The sequence below is a fragment of the Manis pentadactyla genome, chromosome 3 (assembly GCF_030020395.1).
Source record: "Manis pentadactyla isolate mManPen7 chromosome 3, mManPen7.hap1, whole genome shotgun sequence".
Classification (NCBI taxonomy): Eukaryota; Metazoa; Chordata; class Mammalia; order Pholidota; family Manidae; genus Manis; species Manis pentadactyla.
In genome coordinates, this window is record NC_080021.1 from 194,705,908 (window position 1) to 194,727,314 (window position 21,407).

General features: G+C 35.5%; 1 protein-coding gene across 1 annotated transcript; it reads right to left on the reverse strand.

The window, feature by feature from the left end:
* Positions 1–383: 383 nt before the first annotated feature.
* LOC118921480 (olfactory receptor 13C9) lies at positions 384–1,340 on the reverse strand. The gene has a single exon (XM_036903266.2). It carries the CDS (start codon positions 1,338–1,340, stop codon positions 384–386), a length of 957 nt encoding a protein of 318 aa, XP_036759161.2.
* Positions 1,341–21,407: the final 20,067 nt, after the last annotated feature.

The window sequence follows — 21,407 nt, forward strand, 5'->3', positions numbered from 1 at the left end:
ACAGAAAGCTTTACTTATTTTGAAAGATTTAATGAAGTGTGTCTATAGAATAATGTTATATTTAAAAAAGAACATAAAAAGGCATATAACACCCAATTCAAATAATGAAATGAATACAGAATATGAAAGATATTGTTGAAAATGTTAGAAAGTGCCAATCTCCCACTATTAGAATAATAGGTTATCGCTCTTCCTCATGCTACCATCCTGTATCCTGCAAATGCTCTACTATGAACATGAAATCATTTTAAAATGTGACATGTCATTATAAAAATCTTTAAATAATATATGAAAGCACAGAAAAAGTAAAAGTAACCAAAATTCCAACATAATTCTCAAGTTTCAACAATATCCAATGTGTTCAAATCCAGTACATTTTCCATTCACTTGCTAAAGAACTTTCTTGTAAGTAGGTCTTTTACTGCCTCTTTCACATCCTTGTTTCTGAGACTGTAGATTAACGGATTCATCATGGGAGTCATCACCCCATAGAACATGGATATAAGTTTGTCAGCAGTGTCCAAGTCATCTGAATTGAGTGTCTCTTTAGACTTTGGTTTCATGTACATGAAGAGAATGGTTCCATAGAATATTATCACCACAGTCAGATGGGCTGAGCAGGTAGAGAAGGCTTTGCTTCTCCCTTCAGAAGTACGGATCTTAAGGATGCTAGAAACAATTAATGAGTAAGAGATGACAATCAAGAGCAGAGGCATCAGTGTGAACAATGTTGTGGCCACAAGCATGATGAACTCATTGCCTGAGATGTCTGCACAGGCCAATTTCATGACAGCCAGAATTTCACAAGAGAAATGATTGGTGATGTTATTCCTACAAAAAGGCAATTGTATTACAAACACAGTTTGTACTGCAGAGTTGAGAACCCCTGCAAACCAGGACCCAGCTGCCATTGGCACATAGGAAATCTTGCTCATGATGACAGGATATCTCAGAGGATTGCAGATAGCCACATACCGGTCAAAGGCCATCATGCCCAGGAGCACACACTCTGTTGTCCCCATGGCCAAGCCTAGAAACATCTGCACTGCACAGCCAGAGAAAGAGATCGTCTTTCTTTCTGAGAGGAAGCTCACCAGCGTGTTGGGAATGGAGGTGGTGGTGTAGCAGATGTCCAGGAAGGAGAGATTTCCCAGGAAGAAGTACATGGGGGTGTGAAGGTGGGAGTCCAAGATGCTGATTAAAATAAGGGTGCCATTGCCCAGAAGGATGACCACATACATTATTAAGATTAGCACAAAAAAGAGTAGCTCAAGTCTTGGGTAACTAGAAAGCCCCTTTAGAAAGAATCCCACCAGAAGTGTTTGGTTCTCCCATTTCATTTTACTGTTTCTCTTTTACCTGTAAGAATTCAAAGAATTTGTTTAAACATAATTATTCATTTACTATGGCAAGTCCCTGTTCACCAATTCACAAATATAAAAACTTGCCATGACCCAATAAGAAGGAAGAAAAAAAAAACAGGGAAGGGAAAGAAGAGAGAAAAGGTAAGGGAATGAAGAAATAAACAATGCAGAAAGGGAAATTAAAGGGAGAAACTATTATATCAACCACTCTGGGCCAGCAACTTTGTGAGTTTCTTTCCATACATTACCTTATTTAAACCCCACAATTATTAGTATTTTAAAGATAAAGAACTAATTTAAGGTAAACTAAGAGAGTTTCAGCCTAATATCATATAATTAACATGTAGCAAAGTCTAGGCTCAAACTCAAGCCTGCTTGTGGCCCTTAATTACCTGAGTTTTTTTATAAACTAAAAAACAATACAGAATACATATCAGAGATTTGGTTATAGTTATCTTGTTAAGGTAGTCCAGCTCCTAGGACAGGAAAATTCAATAGTAAAACATTGGAGATTAAACACTGAAGGAAGTGTATCGACCTCATGGCATAATGGTCAAAAATAAACCCACACAGTGTTTATTGACTCCCTGATTGCCCAAAAGAGGGATGAAATTCATGTAAAGTTCAATAATCTACAGTCTTCTTGTTAAAAGCAAGTACTTCTTTTGGTGGAGATACAGTAAGTTTTTAAGTTTTATTTTAAAAATTATATTAAAGTACAACATACAGTAAAATCCATTTGTCTCTTTCAATGTACAGTTCTACTAATTTCAAACCATGTGTAGATTCATGTAACTATCACCATAATCAGGACATAGAAATCTCTATCATCCTAAAAATTCCTTTGTGCTATCCCTTTATAGTTACTCTCATAAATCTGGGCAAAAACTATTATGCTTTTATCCCTGTAGTTTTCTTTTCCAGAAAATCATACAAATGGAGGTGTAGATCCACTGGTATCTGGCTTTTTTCACTTAGCATAAAGACTCTGTGATTTATCCAAGTTGTTACTGCTGAGTAGTATTCCAATATAAGAATGTACTGTAGTTCATCTATTCACCTGTTGAAAGACATTAGGTTGTTTCCAGTTTGGGGCAATTATTAATAGAGTGGTTATAAATTTATGCCTATATTTTCATGAGGACATAAGTTTTCATTTTTCTAGGGTAAATATCCAGGAGTGGCATACTGGGTAATATAGCATGTGCACATTTCAGTTTGTAAGAAACTGCGAAACACTTTTCCAGAGTGGCTTTATCAGTTTTGCATTCCAACCAGCAACGTATGACAGTTCTAATTGCTTCCAATCCTCATCAACACTTGGTATTGTGTGTGCATATATATATATATTAATACATTCTCATAGATATGTAGTGATATTTCATCAAATTTTAGTTTGAATTTCCCTAGGGACTGTTTACAGAATTTTGCCATCTTTATACTCTCTTTAGTAAAGTGTTACTCATGTCTTTTGCCCATTTTTAATTGGGTTGTTTTTCTTATTGTTGAGTTTTGAGAATTCTTTACATATTCTGGTTATGAATCATTTATTGGATATATGACCTGCATATATGTCTACAAGTCTGTGACTTGTCTTCGCATTCTCTTAACACAAATACCTTTATTGCCATTTTAATTGGTTGTTGTTTAAGTCCAATAGAAACAACATTATGACCAAAAATACATTTTCCAACATTTTCTTTGATACCTTTCCCTTTGGATGATGGAATACCCATTGTCATCACCCAAGGAATAGAAACAATAGGTTTTGCATCCAATGACCTTGACTCCTAAAGCCTCAGGTGATTCTTTTCAATTTTTCCTCAAAAATAGTACCTCCCTGCCCAATCCAACACACAGGTTTCTGTGAATATATTTCTTCGTGGACACAGAATCTATCGGAAGTGCTTTAATTCACTCACAAAACCAACAGGCACCAAACATGTAGAATATTTCTTCTTATTCAGGAAATGGCTCAAATTTTAGATCTGAATTGAATCCTTTCAAGTAGCTTTAATTGCCTATCTATGCGTTTGGCCATTATTAGGGTACCTCTTTCATCCTATTTTGCCCTTATTTCAATCAACTCCACCTTCCATAATTTGGGATTCTTTTATACCCTGAAGATGCTTCTTTTACTCTCAGTGCCAGATTCACAATCTTAAGGCTAACCATCCAATCCCAACTCCTTAGTAAATGATGACTGAGAAGCAATTGCACTCTGCAAGCCCACTTTATCTACTGAAAAAAACATGCATTTTTGTGGTAAGAAATTGAGGTTTTTACTGACATGCAAATGTATTTTAGAGTTAATGTCTACAAAAAGATTCTATGAACAATAGAAAACTTTAAGCATGAAGTCACAGGGTATTAAAAATATTAAACCAGTAAATGCAAATATATCTCCCAAGGCCCAACCACAAAAAGGAATAGATAGGTAACAAGTTTGGAGGGAAACATGCTTAGAGATGGGCTTCATAATCCATAGGAAGAAGTCCAAAGCACCACTCAAGAAGAGGGTGTGGGCAAATCTGTGCTGCAGAAACAGCTGTAAGGGACTCCACCTCCTGTTTCCCCAGCTTTGCCTCTTCCTAACCGAACTCCGCCTGGGGGCTTCCACCAGATAAAAGCTGTAGCTTCAGTTCATGCTACCCAACTCAGTCCTCTCTGAAACCCTCTTGTCAGTGGACTGGATCGATGACAAGCCTGTGTCTTTGTGGAGAACACAAAGATACACTCTATATGGCTTCTGCATGGATTAAACCTTTCTATGACCAGCAAAAACTCAGGGCTAGGGCCCCACATCCATGTCCCCTCTGCTAACGGGGCCAGTGACTAGCTATGTGAGCTTGGCAGTTTACATAACTTCTGTGTCTAAATATCTTTATCTAAAACATGGGGATTTTAATAGCCTCTTTGTCATGTTCTCAGGACAATAAATAACACAATGCTTATGAATCATCTAGGATAGGGTAAGCACTATTTTGGTTTCCCTCATCTTCCACTGACTTGTTATTTTTCAAGTTCTTATACATGTCTGTCTCCAGTTTCATGCTCCTACAAATCTTTATCAGTCAGACCTGTTCAGGTATTGGCCTCTTCTTACCCCATCTACCTGCTATGTAGTTATACAAAACTTGTGTCACTTTGTAATGAAGAACATTATATGAATGCCATTTAAAACAAGGAAATCACAGGTTGACATTTTTAAAGAAAGGCTATTTCAATTCATTAATCTACAAGTTAAATCATTATGTTTGTCTCTGTCTGTCTCACAAATATTATATCTACAGATATCATACCAGCTACAAATCCAATGTTATTACCAAAAACAAAAGAAGTATTCAAAAAAAAGTAATAAGCTTTCCAGGTACCAGTAAGAGTCCAGGACAGGAACTGTCTGCTCATGATTAGCACTGTATAAACATTTGCTAAATGGAACCAAAGACAACTAAACTGGTGCTGAGGTAGACTGTTACAGAATCAGAACCTTGGTGACACCAGCCTACTTTACATTCTGTATCAAGAGTGAAAATCTGCTGCCTATTACTACAGCAACTTCAGTACACCAGTGAGAAATGACACCACTAAACATATAGGCACTTGTAGTGAGCCAAGGACCAGGAACTATATTCTGACTAAATAAATCTTTATCCCCAGTAAGAGAAATACTAGACAGGAATATTCATCTTTTTTGGATATTCAAATTACTTTGGACTTCACATTACTCTTTTGATCAAAGTTTTCACTTTTTCTCCATTTTCTCACTATATCCAAGAAAACCCTCTTAGAATATTTTTATATCTATTCCCTATAGGCTCTCTATAGTAAAAAAAAATATTCTATCCCCAAAATACATGGCTTACAAACTCAGTTAACTGACTGACCTGCCCTTGGATTTGGGCTGTTAGTATGTTTTTAGCTATTAAATCTAAATGGGATGTTGACTCACCTCCTAGGTTGCTTTGATCTTCTCTTTGCAGCCTATTGTACAAAATCTTTCATGAGGTTGAAGAACACTTGAAGGTGTTACAACTAGGAGCCATAATGTCACATGACTTGTCTGGAAAACATTGATGGCAAAGGTCCAATTTCAAAATTGCTTTAAAACCTTCTATAAACTATAGCCAAATATGATTGATTACAAAGGGAGTTTATCTTGATTTTGGTGTTTCAAAAGTAAGATGAAAATGAATATTTGAAGATATGGAAGATTTAATTTGCTCTTTAAGCCCAGGTAGAAACATTGCCTCACTGTGAAAATCCAGAAAATTCTCTAAAGAATCTTCTTCAGGCCCAGGAGGATAATTTAAATATTTCTTGCTCTCAGGGACTTACGTACTTTTCGAAGTCATAACTTTAAATTGCTACAGAGGAAGGACAGTTAAAAACTTTTCAAAACATCAAGAATAATCCCTTGGAGAATTAGTTAAATTAGACTTATTACTGTATTTCACGTAACCAATCAGAAATCTTGAGGATATTTCTCATCCTGTTCTGAATCTACCCTCATGTACTGCTGGAACCCTTAATCCAAATATATTCTAATGGCTTTGTCCAGATCTTTGTTCATCCTACCATTTTTCCTCTTTTTTTTTTTTTTGATAAAATGAAAGACCTCATTTAACTACATTAACTCTTGGTTCTTAATAATAAGAATGAAAATAAAAACTTACAAAGTTATAGGCATTGTTATAAGAGTTTTACATGTATTATTTAATTTATATTAAATTAGTGAAGAGAACATTTTTTATTTTTTTATTGTACAAAATGATCTAAAAATTGTTGCATTAGCTCTGAAACTCAAGAGTGTTTATGTGAATATGAGTGGTATTTTGAAATTGACAAAACTTAAGATATAATAAAAACCTAGCTATTGAGTTTTCTTATTGTAACTCTACAAATTAATTTGTAACCGAATTCTACTTCATATTGTAGACATCTCCAAAGAATTCACCTAATCAGCTATATATATATCACCCAGATTAATTAATTGACATACAATCATCATCTATTAAACAATTAGTAGGTAGTGGTGAATATACATATTCCAGGTGCTCTTGGCTATCTTCTACTTCTTCAGGCAGCGTCCTTCTTTCCTTGATTTGCTTCACCCAAAATAACAAATACAATTTGTTTACCACAAAACCATTAACCTAGGCAAAACAGACTATGACTAAAGGTGTGAAGATAATGGGGGAAAAAAATTACAGCACTGAACAGGAAACAAGTTAAAACTGGTTGCCTAGTGTTATTGTTTCTGAAGTTCATTGACCTGATCACAAGGAATTGCTTCCTGGATATCTCAGATCCAGGTTTACCAAAATGAGGCTAAGCTTCCTGCCCAAGAACAGAACTCTTTATCCATTTTTTCCTTTCTTCTCCACAAGTCACAAAGGATTCTCAAAATCCTATACCCAACATTCTTTAAAAGAAGCACACAAACAAGTCATATCAGAACAATGTTTCAAGCAAATTCAGTTATTTTTACTTTTTTTGGACATAGAAATTTTATCTCTATCTTATTAAAGCTAGGGTATGGTGTGGGTAAAATTGCAATACTTGCAGAATTTCTTGCCTGGCCTTAGTGCATCACCACATGATTAGGTGTTTCAAGGGGTGGAGAGAAGTAGTCCATCTCTACATCAATAGATAATTACAAGGGCTAGTAAGGGCATATCTGTACTGGAGAGTTTGGGTAGGGCCCCTTCTTCTGCAGCCGGGTAATGAGAGAAACAGGAGAGCAGAAGCAGATGACTGCTTGTAAGAAATAAATGAGTTTCTCTCACTTTATTTCTCCCTTTGACTGATTTCGGTTTCAGAGGTATTTTTCCCGGGGATTTTCCCCCCAGAGTCACAATCTTCTCCAAAGCCATTGTGTAAAAATATGTAGTAACTCATCCATTGGATCAATTATCTTGCTTATTATCTAGGAATATATTTTGCACCTATAGTAGATTATCATGAGGATACAGAGCTGTTTTTAACAGGACATTCTATGATTCATTTACTATAAACAGGAAGGTCATTTGCTAATATTTAACCTTTAATATTTTTTCAAATTAAAGACATTTTGCTCCATGTTCCTTGAGGCATAACTCAGGCAATTTAGCGAACCCAAAATTCCTTCTTTAAAAAAGTATTGGCCCTAGGTGCGAGTTCAACAAGATTAATGAATGATGTTCAAATGGACAGCCCATGGTGCAATCTGATTGCTTGTATATCTAAAATCTAAAGAACATGAAACAGCAATAAACTTCACAGAAGTCTCACCTTCAAGTCTCACCAGATTGTTCAATATCACATTATCTCCTTTCCAATTGCTATTCTGCATACAACTCACCACCGACGGCACTCTCTAAGGCACTGGACGGAAATTACCTACAAGGCCTACTCGTGTACTCTGTAGGAAAAATGCAACTGCAGGATCCCCCAAAGCATGTTAATCAGTGCAGATCTCAAGACCTACCTCAGCCCCATAGAAGCAGAGCCTCTATTTTTCAAAGACCCCCCAGGTGGATCACTGTACTAAAGTCCGAGACACACACACTACTAGATCAGTGCCTCTCATCCTTGGTTGCAGATAAAAATTGTGTACATTGCATTTTTTAAAAAAGATGCCTGATTCCCACCTGTTAGCCAATTTATTGAATTTTTGGTCAACAATAAACTGTAGTTAAAAATTCCGTGAGATTTAAAATCAAAAGAAACAGAATTGAAGAGCATCTAGTTATGACTACTAACTTACGATTTTATTTAAATTTCTTCTCTCTGGATTTCATTTTCCTCAGAAAATCACAGTGATAATAGAATAAGTAATGTTTGTGAACACATTTGTAAACTATTAAACCCTAAAAAAAATGATATTGATGTGACTGCCATACATGTAAAATCAAATAAGTAAATCTTAATTGAAAAAAATGAAGCATGCTTTATCCAAAATACTGATTTCTAAGGTGACTTTATGGATCAACTGCATCAGAAATAATAGATGTTTGTTAAAGATGCAAATTATCCACCACCCCCAACTCAGACTTTGTGCATCACAATCTCTGGAAACAGAATACAGAAGCCTGCATTTGTAGTGAGTTACCAGTGTAGCTAAGCTGCTTTATGAGCTAAAAGAGGATTCCAACAAGTTAAACTCCCTGAGGTTACTGCTACTCCACTTAGTGCTCACATAGTTGTTGGACCTTCTACCCCAGTTATCTCTTACTTTATATAATTTGGGAACACTCATTTAACTCATATGCCGTTTCTCTTTCTGGATTATTCCAAGGATGAAAAGGGAAAATGAAAAAGACCAGTTGGACAGCTGAAATTGAGATCATACTGAGAGATCTTTCTGAGTACCAAGGAACTGACAAAAATTCCTTTTTCTAATGTGCTTTATGATACACCTAGTAATCTTCCTGGGGAGCAGCACCTCAGTCATCATAACTCTCCTAGAATCCCACCCACACACACCCATATCATTCTTGGATATCTGGTACACAAACTCTTTGTCCCCTTGATGCTGACAAACAACCTATGCTGAAAGAAAAATTATCTCATCCACAGGTTGTGTTTCATAAATGTCTATCTCTTTATGTAATGTGGTCCACAAAGTATGTGTTCCTGGCAGTGATGGGTACATGACCTATAGTGGCCATCAGCAAATCTGAGAATGCCCACAATCAATGAGGCATATTTTATTTAGAAGGCACTATCTCCTGAGTATTAGGATTCCTAGTGGACTGGCATAAAATGCAGTGACATTTAAGAATGTTCTTTTGTAGAAGAATTATCATTAATTGCTTTTTGCATAAAATATTGACTTTCATAAAGCTGCCCTGACCTGCACAAATACCATGTTGAATAAGGACATTATATTGCTTGGCAATGTAATATTTTCATTTGCTCCATTACTGATAATTTCTGTTTCCCATATTTTATCGCCTATACTATACTGAGAATCAATTCAGCTGAAAGAAGAAAAAAGGCCAATTTCACATGCTCAGCCACATAACAGTGGCAATTGCATCTTATGGGTCAGTTGTCTTCATATATATGAAGCTAATGTCAAAAGACATGATTTAGGCAAACTGATTCACCAGTTCTTTAGGTTAGTTGTCCTATGGTCAATCCTATCATCTAAAGCCTGAGGAAGAAGGAGGTGCTTGAAGCTATGAGAAAATTAATAAGTAGACACTGGTTCTGGAGAAAATGATGAGAAACTGACATCTCTGTGGTCATGCACAAAAAATATCATATGTGTTGAGGCAAGTGTTTAAATATAAACAGAACAAAAGAAGGTCACATAGGCCACAGAATTTCAGAACTAGAAATTTCAAGATCAAATTATACTGTAATTATAACACTTTTTGAAAATGACTGTGATCTCTTAAAATATGTAGGGCTAAATAGTCTAAGAAATGCAAGTTAACTATGGGAACAAGACAAAAAACATTTGAAAATAAGCCTGTTCAAGATAATCAAACATACACAGCTCCTTAACAAAATATTTATCTTTCCATACACTTTGTTAGAAATACTTTTGATTAAAGTTTTTTATTAACTCTTTTATTATAAGTTTTTGGGGTTTTTTGGTATCATTAATCTACAATTACATGAAGAACATTATGTTTACTAGGCTCCCCCCTTCACCAAGTACCCCCCACAAATTCCATGACAATCACTCTCCATCAGCATAGTGAGATGCTGTAGAATCACTACTTGTCTTCTCTGTGTTGCACAGACCTCCGCATGCCCCAACCCACATTATACATGCTAATTGTAATGTCCCATTTCTTTTTCCCTAACCTTCCCTTCCCACCCATCCTCCCCAGTCCCTTTCCCTTTGGTAACTATTAGTCCGTTCTTGGGTTCTGTGAGTCTGCTGCTGTTTTGTTCCTTCAGTTTTTCTTTGTTCTTATACTCCACAGATGAGTGAAATCATTTGGTATTTGTCTTTCTCCACTTGGCTTATTTCACTGAGCATAATACCCTCTAGCTCCATCCATGTTGTTGCAAATGGTAGGATTTGTTTTCTTCTTATGGCTGAATAATATTCCATTGTGTATATGTACCACATCTTCTTTATCCATTCATCTACTGATGGACACTTAGGTTGCTTCCATTTCTTGGCTATTTTGAATAGTGCTGCAATAAACATAGGGGTACATCTGTCTTTTTCAAACTGAGCTGCTGTATTCTTAGGGTGAATTCCTAGAAGTGGAATTCCTGGGTCAAATGATATTTCTATTTTGAGCTTTTTGAGGAACCTCCATATTGCTTTCCGCAATGGTTGAACTAATTTACATTCCCACGAGCAGTGTAGGAGGATTCCCCTCTCTCCACAACCTTGCCAACATTTACTGTTGTTTGTGTTTTGGAAGGTGGCTATCCTTACTGGTGTGAGGTGATATCTCACTATGGTTTTAATTTGCATTTCTCTGATGACTAGCAATGTGGAGCATCTTTTCATATGTCTGTTGGCCATCTGAATTTCTTCTTTGGAGAACTGTCTGTTCAGCTCCTCTGCCCATTTCTTAATTGGATTATTTGCTTTTTGTTTGTTGAGGTGCATGAGCTCTCTATATATTTTGGATGTCAACCCTTTATCAGATCTGTCTTTATGAATATATTCTCCCATACTGTAGGATGCCTTTTTGTTCTATTGATGGTGTCCTTTGCTGCACAGAAGCTTTGCAGCTTGATATAGTCCCATTTGTTCATTATTGCTTTTGTTTCCCTTGCCCGGGGAGATATGTTAGTGATGAAGTCTCTCATGTTTATGTCCAAGAGATTTTTCCCTGTGTTTTTTAATAAGAGTTTTATGGTTTCATGAGTTACATTCAGGTCTTTGAACCATTTCAAATTTACTTTTGTGTATGGGGTTAGACAGTGATCCAGTTGCATTCTCTTACATTTAACTGTTCAGTTTTGCCAGCATCAACTGTTGAGACTATCATTTCCCCAGTGTATGTCCATGGCTCCTTTATTGTATATTAATTGACCATATATGTTTGGGTTAACGTTTGGAGTCTCTATTCTGTTCAACTGGTCTGTGGCTCGGTTCTTGTGCCAGTACCAAATTGTCTTGATTACTGTGGCTTTGTAGTAGAGCTTGAAGTTATGGAGTGAGATTCCCCCCCACTTTATTCTTCCTTCTCAGAATTGCTTTGGCTATTCGGGGTCTTTGGTGTTTCCACATGAATTTTTGAACTATTTGTTCCAGTTTGTTGAAGAATGCTGTTGGCAATTTAATAGAGATTGCATTGGATCCATATATTGTCTTGGGCAGAATGGTCATTTTGACGATATTAATTCTTCCTAGCCAAGAGCATGGGATGTGTTTCCATTTGTTAGTGCCCCCTTTAATTTCTCTTAAGAGTGTCTTATAGTTTTCAGGGTATAGGTCTTTTACTTCCTTGGTTAGGTTTATTCCTAGGTATTTTATTCTTTTTGATGCAATTGTGATTGGAATTGTTTTCCTAATTTCTCTTTCTATTAGTTCATTGTTAGTGTATAGGAAAGCCACAGACTTCTGTGTGTTAATTTTGTATCCTGCAACTTTGCTGTATTCCAATATTACTTCTCCTAGTTTTGAAGTGGAGTCTTTAGGGTTTTCTATGTACAATGTCATGTCATCTGTGAATACTGACAGTTTAACTTCTTCTTTACCAATCTGGATTCCTTGTATTTCTTTGTTTTGTCTAATTGCTGTGGCTAGGATCTCCAGTATTATGTTTAATAACAGTGGGGAGTGTGGGCATCCCTGTCTTGTTCCCAACCTTAGAGTAAAAGCTTTCAGCTACTCACTGTTCAGTATGATGTTGGCTGTGTGTTTATCATATATGGCTTTTATTATGTTGAGGTACTTGTCCTCTATACGGATTTTGTTGAGAGTTTTTATCATGAATGGATGTTGAATTTTGTCAAATGCTTTTTCAGCATCTATGGAGATGATCATGTGGTTTTTGTCCTTCGTTTTTTCCTGCGGTGGATGATGTTGATGGATTTTCAAACGTTGTGCCATCCTTACATCCCTTGGATGAATCCCACTTGGTCATGGTGTATGATCCTTCTGATGCACTTTTGAATTCGATTTGCTAATATTTTGTTGAGTATTTTTGCATCTACGTTCATCAGGGATATTGGTTTGTAATTTTCTTTATTGGTGGGGTTCTTTGCCTGGTTTTGATATTACAGTGATGTTGGCTTCATAGAATGAGTTTGGGAGTATTTCCTCCTCTTCTATTTTTTGGAGAACTTTAAGGAGAATAGGTATTATGTCTTTTCTGTATGTCCGATAAAATTCTGAGGTAAATCCACCTGGTCCGGGGGTTTTGCTCTTGGGTAGTTTTTTGATTACCGCTTCAATTTTGTTGCTGGTAATTGGTCTGTTTAGATTTTGTTTCTTCCTTGGTCAGTCTTGCAAGGTTGTATTTTTCTAGGAAGTTTTCCATTTCTTCTAGGTTTTCCACCTTGTTAGCATATAGGTTTTCATAGTATTCTCTGAGAATTCTTTGTTTCTCTGGGGTCCATCGTGATTTTTCCTTTTTTGTTTCTGATTCTGTTGATGTGTTGATTCTTTTTTCCTCTTAGTAAGTCTGGCTAGAGGCTTATCTATTTTGTTTATTTTCTCAAAGAACTGGCTCTTGGTTTCATTGATTTTTTCTATTGTTTTATTCTTCTCAATTTTATTTATTTCTTCTCTGATCTTTATTATGCCCCTCCTTCTGCTGACTTTGGGCCTCATTTGTTCTTCTTTTTCCAATTTCCATAATTGTGACTTTAGACTCTTCATTTGGATTGTTCTTCCTTCTTTAAATATGCCTGAGTTGCCATATACTTTCCTCTTAAGACTGCTTTTGCTGCATCCCACAGAAGTTGGGGCTTTGTCTTGTTGTCATATTTTTCTACATATTGCTTGATCTCTATTTTAATTTGGTCTTTGATCCATTGATTATTTAGGAGAATGTTGTTAACCCTCCATCTGTTTGTAAGCCTTTTTGCTTTCTTTGTACAATTCATTTCTAGTTTTATACCTCTGTGGTCTGAAAAGTTGGTTGGTAGAATTTCAATCTTTTTTAATTTACTGAGGCTCTTTTTGTGGCCTAGTATGTGGTCTATACTGGAGAATGTTCCATGTTCACTTGAGAAGAATGTGTATCCTGTTGCTTTTGGATGTAGAGTTCTATAGATGTCTATTAGATTCATCTGTTCTAGTGTATTGTTCAGTGCCTCTGTGTCCTTACTTATTTTCTGTCTGGTAGATCTATCCTTTGGAGTGAGTGGTGTGTTGAAGTCTCCTAAAATGAATGCATTGCATTCTATTTCTTCCTTTAATTCTGTTAGTATTTGTTTCACATATGCTGGTGCTCCTGTATTGGGTGCATATATATTTATAATGGTTATATATCCTCTTGTTGGACTGAGCCCTTAATCATTATGTAGTGTCCTTTATCTCTTGTTAGTTTCTTTATTTTGAAGTCTATTTTGTCTGATACTAGTTCTGCAATACCTGCTTTTCTCTCCTTGTTGTTTGCATGAAATATCTTTTTCCATCCCTTGACTTTTAGTCTGTGCCTGTCTTTGGGTTTGAGGTGAGTCCCTGTAAGCAGCATATAGATGGGTCTTGCTTTTTTATCCATTCTGTTACTCTGTGTCTTTTGATTGGTGCATTCAGTCCATTTACATTTAGGGTGATTATTGAAAGATATCTACTTATTGTCATTGCAGGCTTTAGATTCGTGGTTACCAAAGGTTCAAAGCTAGCTTCTTTTGTGTCTAACTGTCTAACTTAACTCGCTTACTGAGCTGTTATAAACACAGTCTGATGATTCTTTCTCTCCCTCCTTATTCCTCCTCCATTCTTTATATGTTAGGTGTTTTATTCTGTTCTCTTTTCTGTTTCCTTTGACTGCTTTTGTGAGCATTTTATTTTAGTTTTTGCCTTTAGTTAGTATTTGGTTGGTCTGCTTTCTTTGCTGTGATTTTATTTTCTCTGGTGACATCTATTTAGTATTAGGAGTGCTTCCATCTAGAGCAGTCCCTCTACAATATTCTGTGGAGGTGGTTTGTGGGAGGCAAATTCCATCAACTTTTGCTTATTTGGGATTTGTTTAATCCCTAATTCATATTTAAATGATAATCATGCTGGATACAGTATTCTTGGTTCAAGGCCCTTCTGTTTCATTGCATTAAATATATCATGCTATTCTCTTCTGGCCTGTAAGATTTCTGTTGAGAAGTCTGATGATAGACTGATGCGTTTTCCTTTGCAGGTGACCTTTTTTCTCTCTCTGGCTGTCTTTAATACTCTTTCCTTGTCCTTAATCTTTGCCATTTTAATTATTATGTGTCTTGGTGTTGTTCTCCTTGGGTCCCTTCTGTTGGGAGTTCTGTGTGCTTCCATAGTTTGAGCAACTATTTCCTCCCCCAGTTTAGGAAAGTTTTCAGCTATTATTTCTTCAAATACTCTTTCTATCCCTTTTTCTCTCTCTTTTTCTTCTGGTACACTTATAATGCAGATATTGTTCCATTTGGATTAGTCACACAGTTCTCTTATTCTTTAATTCCTGGAGATCCTTTTATCTCTCTCTGTGTCAGTTTCTCTGTGTTCCTGTTCTCTGGTTTCTATTCCATTGATAGCCTCTCACATCTCATCCATTTTGCTTCTAAGTCCTTCCAGAGATTGTTTTATTTCTGTAGTCTCCCTCCCTAGTTTGTCTTTTAGCTCTTGCATTTTTCTCTGCAGCTCCATCAGCATGGTTATGACCTTTACTTTGAATTCTTTTTCAGGAAGATTGATTAGGTCTATCTCCCCAGGCTCCTTCTCAGGGATTTTTTCTGTTAGTCTGGTCTGGATCAAATTCTTGTCCCTTTTCATGGTGATAGAGGTAGCTGTGCGAAGCTGGCACATGTGTCAGCAGGGAGAACATCCCTTCTTGCTAGTTGTGGCCTTCCTCTCCTGTGAGAACAGCGACTCTTAGCAGCTTGTGCTGAGCAGCTGCACACAGATGGGGTCTCTAATTCTTGTCCAGGCCACTGTGGAGTAAGCTCTGCATGGCTGCTCTGGGCGTGGCTGGTATCAGGCTGCTGCTCCTATTTATTTCATATTTTTCTCACCTAAGAACAATAGCACATACCATTTTCTCTGAATTTCATATTTCTCCCTCTTGTACAGTTAAATCTTAGAAATAAAAGAAGAAATAAGTCAGGTGTTACATTTTCTGTAAAGTCTTCCAATACTTCCTTGGGCTAGTTATTCCCTCCTCCATGCTACTCTGACCCTAACCTACTATGGAAGGCTTTTTTTTATGCTATAACCAATTGAAAGCTTCTAAAATCTTTCAAATGGCAGAACTGTGGCTCACTGTTCTCTGATGTAGTCCAAAGCCAAGTTAATTAAGAATAGCAGGTAGTCATTCACTGTTTAATTAATCAAGTAATGAAAGTAGAAAACAAATAGTAAAAATACAAGTCCAAATATCTGAAATAACATACAGGGAAATAAAATAAATGGATTCTATATATTATTTCATCCCTTGAACTACAATTCCCAATACTTTTCCAAATGAAAAGGCCCTGATACAAATCAACATTGTGATTCTCCAGAGAAATAACCACATCATTAATAGACAATGTTTCTTTCACTTTTGAAGAATTTCTCATAGCTCTTCTTGTCCTTCTGAAATATCTCTTGACATTTAACTTATTTTTCAAATGTACAGTTGACCCTTGAAAAACGCAGGGTTAGATGTGCCAACCCTCCATTCAGTCAAAAGTCCATGTATAACTTCACTCCGCCATAATGTAATATAACTAATAGTCTACTGTTGACCAGAACCCTTGTCAATAATATCAGTTGATTACCACATATTTTGTGTTTTATATATATTATATACTGTGTCCTTACAATAAAGTAAGTTAGTGGAAAGAAAATGCCTTCTCAAACTGTTAAAAATCTAAAACAAAATTTTCAACATATTAATTGAAAAAAATCAACATATAAGCAAACCCATGCAGTTCAAACCCATGTTGTTCAAGGGCCAACTGTACTCTAAAATTAATATAAGATATATAAGGCAGATCATGGGCTTAGGTCTTGGACCATTTATGACCTGTATGACCTTTATATGATCCTGTTTGTCATCTACCTTACAGAGCCATCTGGAACTAATCCTTAGTAGGGAAAATATCATATCCAACATTGAATTCCCAGCCTCTAACAGACACATACATGTTTGAATAAATGAGAGAAGCATAAAACACAAAACTTAAGGCCATACTTACATTAGCACTCTCTACCATAATTAACTAAAGCAAACAATTTTAAAAGATAGTGCCTATATGACACCTAGCACATTATATGTATACATTATGCATTAATTAAATAATACTGCCTTTTCCATTTATTGCCTTCCTCATTTGCTCTGGTTCTTGAAAACAAGGACATTAAGCAAGGATCCCAGGTATCTGTATCTGAATGAGACAGTGAAGGGCAATCATATGCTGCACTTTTCACCAGCATTAATTAATGAAAAGGAACTTAAAAATAGCATACATAAGTTACCTAGCACATTTTATGTAGTTATTATGCATTATTTAAATATTACTTTTCATCCCATCATTAATGTTCATTTATTTTCTGAGTTCTGGAAAGCAGTTTATCATGGATTCCAATGGTTATATTTGAATAAGGCACAAAAAGGAGGGAGCATTAACAGTAAGTGATCAAAGAGGATGCTGTGGCTAAAGGAAGCGAACACTGGATGTCAGCCTTCATTTCACCTGATCAAGTATGGAATGGACTAAGGGTAGACCACAGGTAGAAAGATACTAAAAAGCCAGATTTTAAAAAGGAAGATAATAAAATGTAACGAGCCCCTCTTATGAGCCAGCTGCTTTCCTGTAATGCCATATTTAACCCTTATTGGGATAATATAATACATTCAAATATAATATTCAAAATTCCAAATTATCTCACCCTTATGGTACATGCAACTCTTGCTTCAGGAGGATTTCAAATTCCTTATTCACTGTAGCATAGTCTCTTTTCCAAATATCAGCATTAAATTGTTTATGTAGTATATTAGGAAACAACATATGTATGATCATTTAATGACTCAAGAAGGGAGCCATCACAGAGAAGGGAAGAAATACAAATATAAAAAAAATCAGAAGGACTTCTGATTTTTGCTGCTTTCACTATGGCTAAATAAACACCTACCAGACTCAAGCATATCAAACATGAGAACTACAAACTTTGCACAAAATACAAAAAAAAAATCACTTGGATGAAGTAATGTTTCAGTATGAATTTCACATTTTTATGGCTATAGGCTGAACAAGGCTCTGTGTGAGGTACAGAAAACTGAAAGCAAAATGGCAGTCTTTCTAGAAAAGCCAGCAGAGTTTTGGTAAAATGTAGCCACTGTAAATAAAGTAAGAGGGGAACTCAAGAAAAGGGAGAGAAAATGAAATGCCAAATTCACATAAAAATCTTGGCCATATTCTGATTGAATATATGTACAACCCAGCTAAAGATGAAAAAACAACTTGAACTGAGATATTAACTGTTAATGAAAATATCAAAATTTTAATTTGAGTGAAACCAGAGATATCCTAAAATAAAAACATAAAATAATTCAGAGAAATTTAATTGAATTCACAGTCTCTATAATACCACACAATGTCCAGAATAATATCCAAAATTACTCATTATACAAAGAATCAGGAACATGTGACCACATTCAAGATAACAAGGCAATCTATGGAAACCAACCCTGAGATAGCCCAAGTGTTAGAATTAGCAGAAAGGCTGATAAGGCAACTACTTAAACATATACTTATAACTATTTAAATGAAGTAAAGGAGAATATGCTCACAGGAAAAGTGAATAAAAATAAAAATAAACACATGGAAATTCTAGAACTGTATAATACAATATCATAATTTTTTTAATTCAATGAATGCATTCAGCAGCAAGAATGGAGGTGATAAAGAATCAAGGATGTGGAGGCAAATTCAAAAGGTCTAACACACATCAATTGGCAACCAGAAATAAAGAAAAGAAAGAGTAAAGACAATAGAAGAAATTAATAAAGTATAAGGCAAAATTCTCAACAAAATATTAGTGAACAGAATTCAACAATGCATTAAAAGAATCATACACCATGATCAAGTGGGATTTATTCCAGGGATGCAAGATGGCTCAACATCTGTAAATCAATCATTATGATACACCATATTAGCAAAATAAATGGTAAATTCATATGATCATCTCAATAGATACAGAAATAGCATTTGATAAAATTCAACAACCATTCCTGATGAAAACTCTCAATAGACTGAGTATTGAGGGAACACAGTTCAACATAATAAAGCCCATATATGTCAAGTTCACAGCTGATTTCATACTCAACAGTGAAAGGCTAAGCATTTCCTCTAAAATCAGGAACAAGACAAAGATACCAACTCTAGCCACATTTATTCAACACTGTAATGGAAGTTTTAGTCAGAGCAATTAGGCAAGAAAAAGAAATAAAAAGTATCCAAACTGGAAGAAGTAAAACTATCTCTATTTGTAGATGACTTGATATCATATAAAGAAAACCCAAAAATAAACTGATAGGACTAATAAATGAATTCAGCATAATTAGAGAACACAAAACCAATATACAAAAATCTGTTGCATTTCTACACCATCAGTGAACTATCAGAAAGAGAACTTAAGAAAACAATCCCATTTAGAAGTGCATCAAAAAAGAATAAATAAAAATCCATAAAATATAAAATACTGAGGAATTAATTTTATCAAGGGGATGAAAGGTGGGTACACTGAGAACTATAATATGCTGATGAAAACAACACAAAGAAGAAATAAATTCCATACATGACAAACCCACAGCTAACAACATACTCACTGGTAAAAAGATTAAAGTTTTTCCTCTAATATCAGGAACAAGACAAGGATGCCTACTCTCACCACTTTTATTCAACACAGCACTCGAGGTCCTAGCAATTCAATCACACAACACAAAGAGATAAAAGGCATCCAAATAGGTTAAGAAGAAGTTAAACTGTCACTATTTGCAGATGACAGAATATTATACATAGAAAACCCTAAAGACTGCAAAAACTATTAGAACTAATAACTGAATTCAGCAAAGATTCAGGATAGAAAATTACTATACAGAAATGTTGCATTTCTATGTACTAACAATGAAGTAGCAGAAAGAGACATCAGGAAAACAAATCCATTTAAAGTTGCATCAAAAAGAATAAATACCTAGGAATAAACCTAACCAAGGAAGTGAAAGACCTGTAGTCTGAAAACTATAAGATACTCATGAGAGAAGTTAAAGAAGGCACCAATAAATGTAAATTAATCCCATGCTTATAGATAGAAAACATTAACATTGTCAAAATGGACATCCTGCCCAAAGCAATTACAGATTAAATGCAATTCCTATCAAAGTATCAATAGCATTCTTCCAAAACTAGAACTAATAATCCTAAAATTCATATACAAGTACAAAAGACCATGAGTAGCCAAAGCAATCCTAAGAACAAAGCTGGGGGTATCACTCTCCCTGATTTTGAGGTATACTATAAAGCTACAGTAATCAAAACAGTATGTTACTGGCATAAGAACAGACCCATAAATGAATGGAAAAAATAGAGATCCCAGATATAAACCCATGCATATATGGTCTATTAATACATGATAAATGAGCCATGAATACACAATAGGGTAAAGACATCCTCTTCAATAACTGGTGTTTAGAAAACTGGACAGCTACATGTAAGAGAATGAAATTGGATAACTGTCTAACTCCATACACAAAGTAAACTCAAAATGGATAAAAAACCTGAATTAAGACATGAAACCATAAAACTCTTAGAAGTAAACAGGCAAAAATCTCTTGAAAATAAGCATGAGCAATTTTTTCCTGAACACATCTCCTCAGGCATGGGAAACAAAAAATGACCAGAGTGACTACATCAAGCTAAACTTTCTATACAGCAAAGTACAAAATCAGCAGAACAAAAAGGCAACATGGAGAATATACTACAATATGGGAAAATATATCCACAAACAATTTATCCAATAAGGGATTAACATCCAAAATATATCAAGAACTCATGTGCCTCAACAACAAAAAACAAATAACCTGATTAAAAAATCAGGGCAGAGGACCTGAACAGACATTTCTCCAAAAAAGAAATACAGATGGCCACAGGCACATGAAAAGAGGTTCCACATTTCTAATCATTAGGGAAATGCAAATCAAAACCACAATGAGATATCACCTCACACCAGTCAGAATGTCCACTATCCAAAAGAGAAGAAATAGTGTTGATGAGAATGTGTAGAAATGGGAACCCTCCAGCACTGTTGATGGAAATGTGAATTGGTACAACTTCTATAGAAAGCAGAATGGACGTTCCCCCAAAACACTATAAACAGAAATACCATTTGACCCAGTAATTCCACTTCTAGGAATTTACCTGAAGAAAACAAAATCCCTGATTCAAAAAGATATATGCACCCCTATGTTTACTGCTGCATTATTTATAATATCCAAGACACAAAAGTGGCCTAAATGTCCAACAGTGGTGATTGTATCTTATGGGTCAATCCTCTTCATGTACATAAAGCTAATGTCCAAAGACATAATTTAGGCAAACTGATTAACCAGTTCTTTGGGTAAGTTGCCCCATGCTCAGTCCTATCATCTAAAGCCTGAGAAACAAGGAGGTGCTCGGGGCTATGAGAAAATTAATGAGTAGACACTGGTTTTGGAGAAAATGGTGAGAAACTGTCATCTTTGTGTTCATCCACAAAAGAAGCTCATATATTTTGAGGCAAGGGTTTAAATACAAAGAAAGCAAAAGAAGGTCACACAGAATAAGATTTTCAGAGTTAGAAATTTCAAGATCTAATTATAGTGCAATTATACCACTTTCTGAAAATGACTGTGATCTCCTAAAATATGTAGGGCTAAGAAGTCTAAGCAATGGAAGTAAACTATGAGAACAATACAAAAA

Bases quoted from the DNA above. Each gene is read 5' to 3' on its own strand.
- LOC118921480 (XM_036903266.2), bottom strand. From the start codon at position 1,340: ATGAAATGGGAGAACCAAACACTTCTGGTGGGATTCTTTCTAAAGGGG.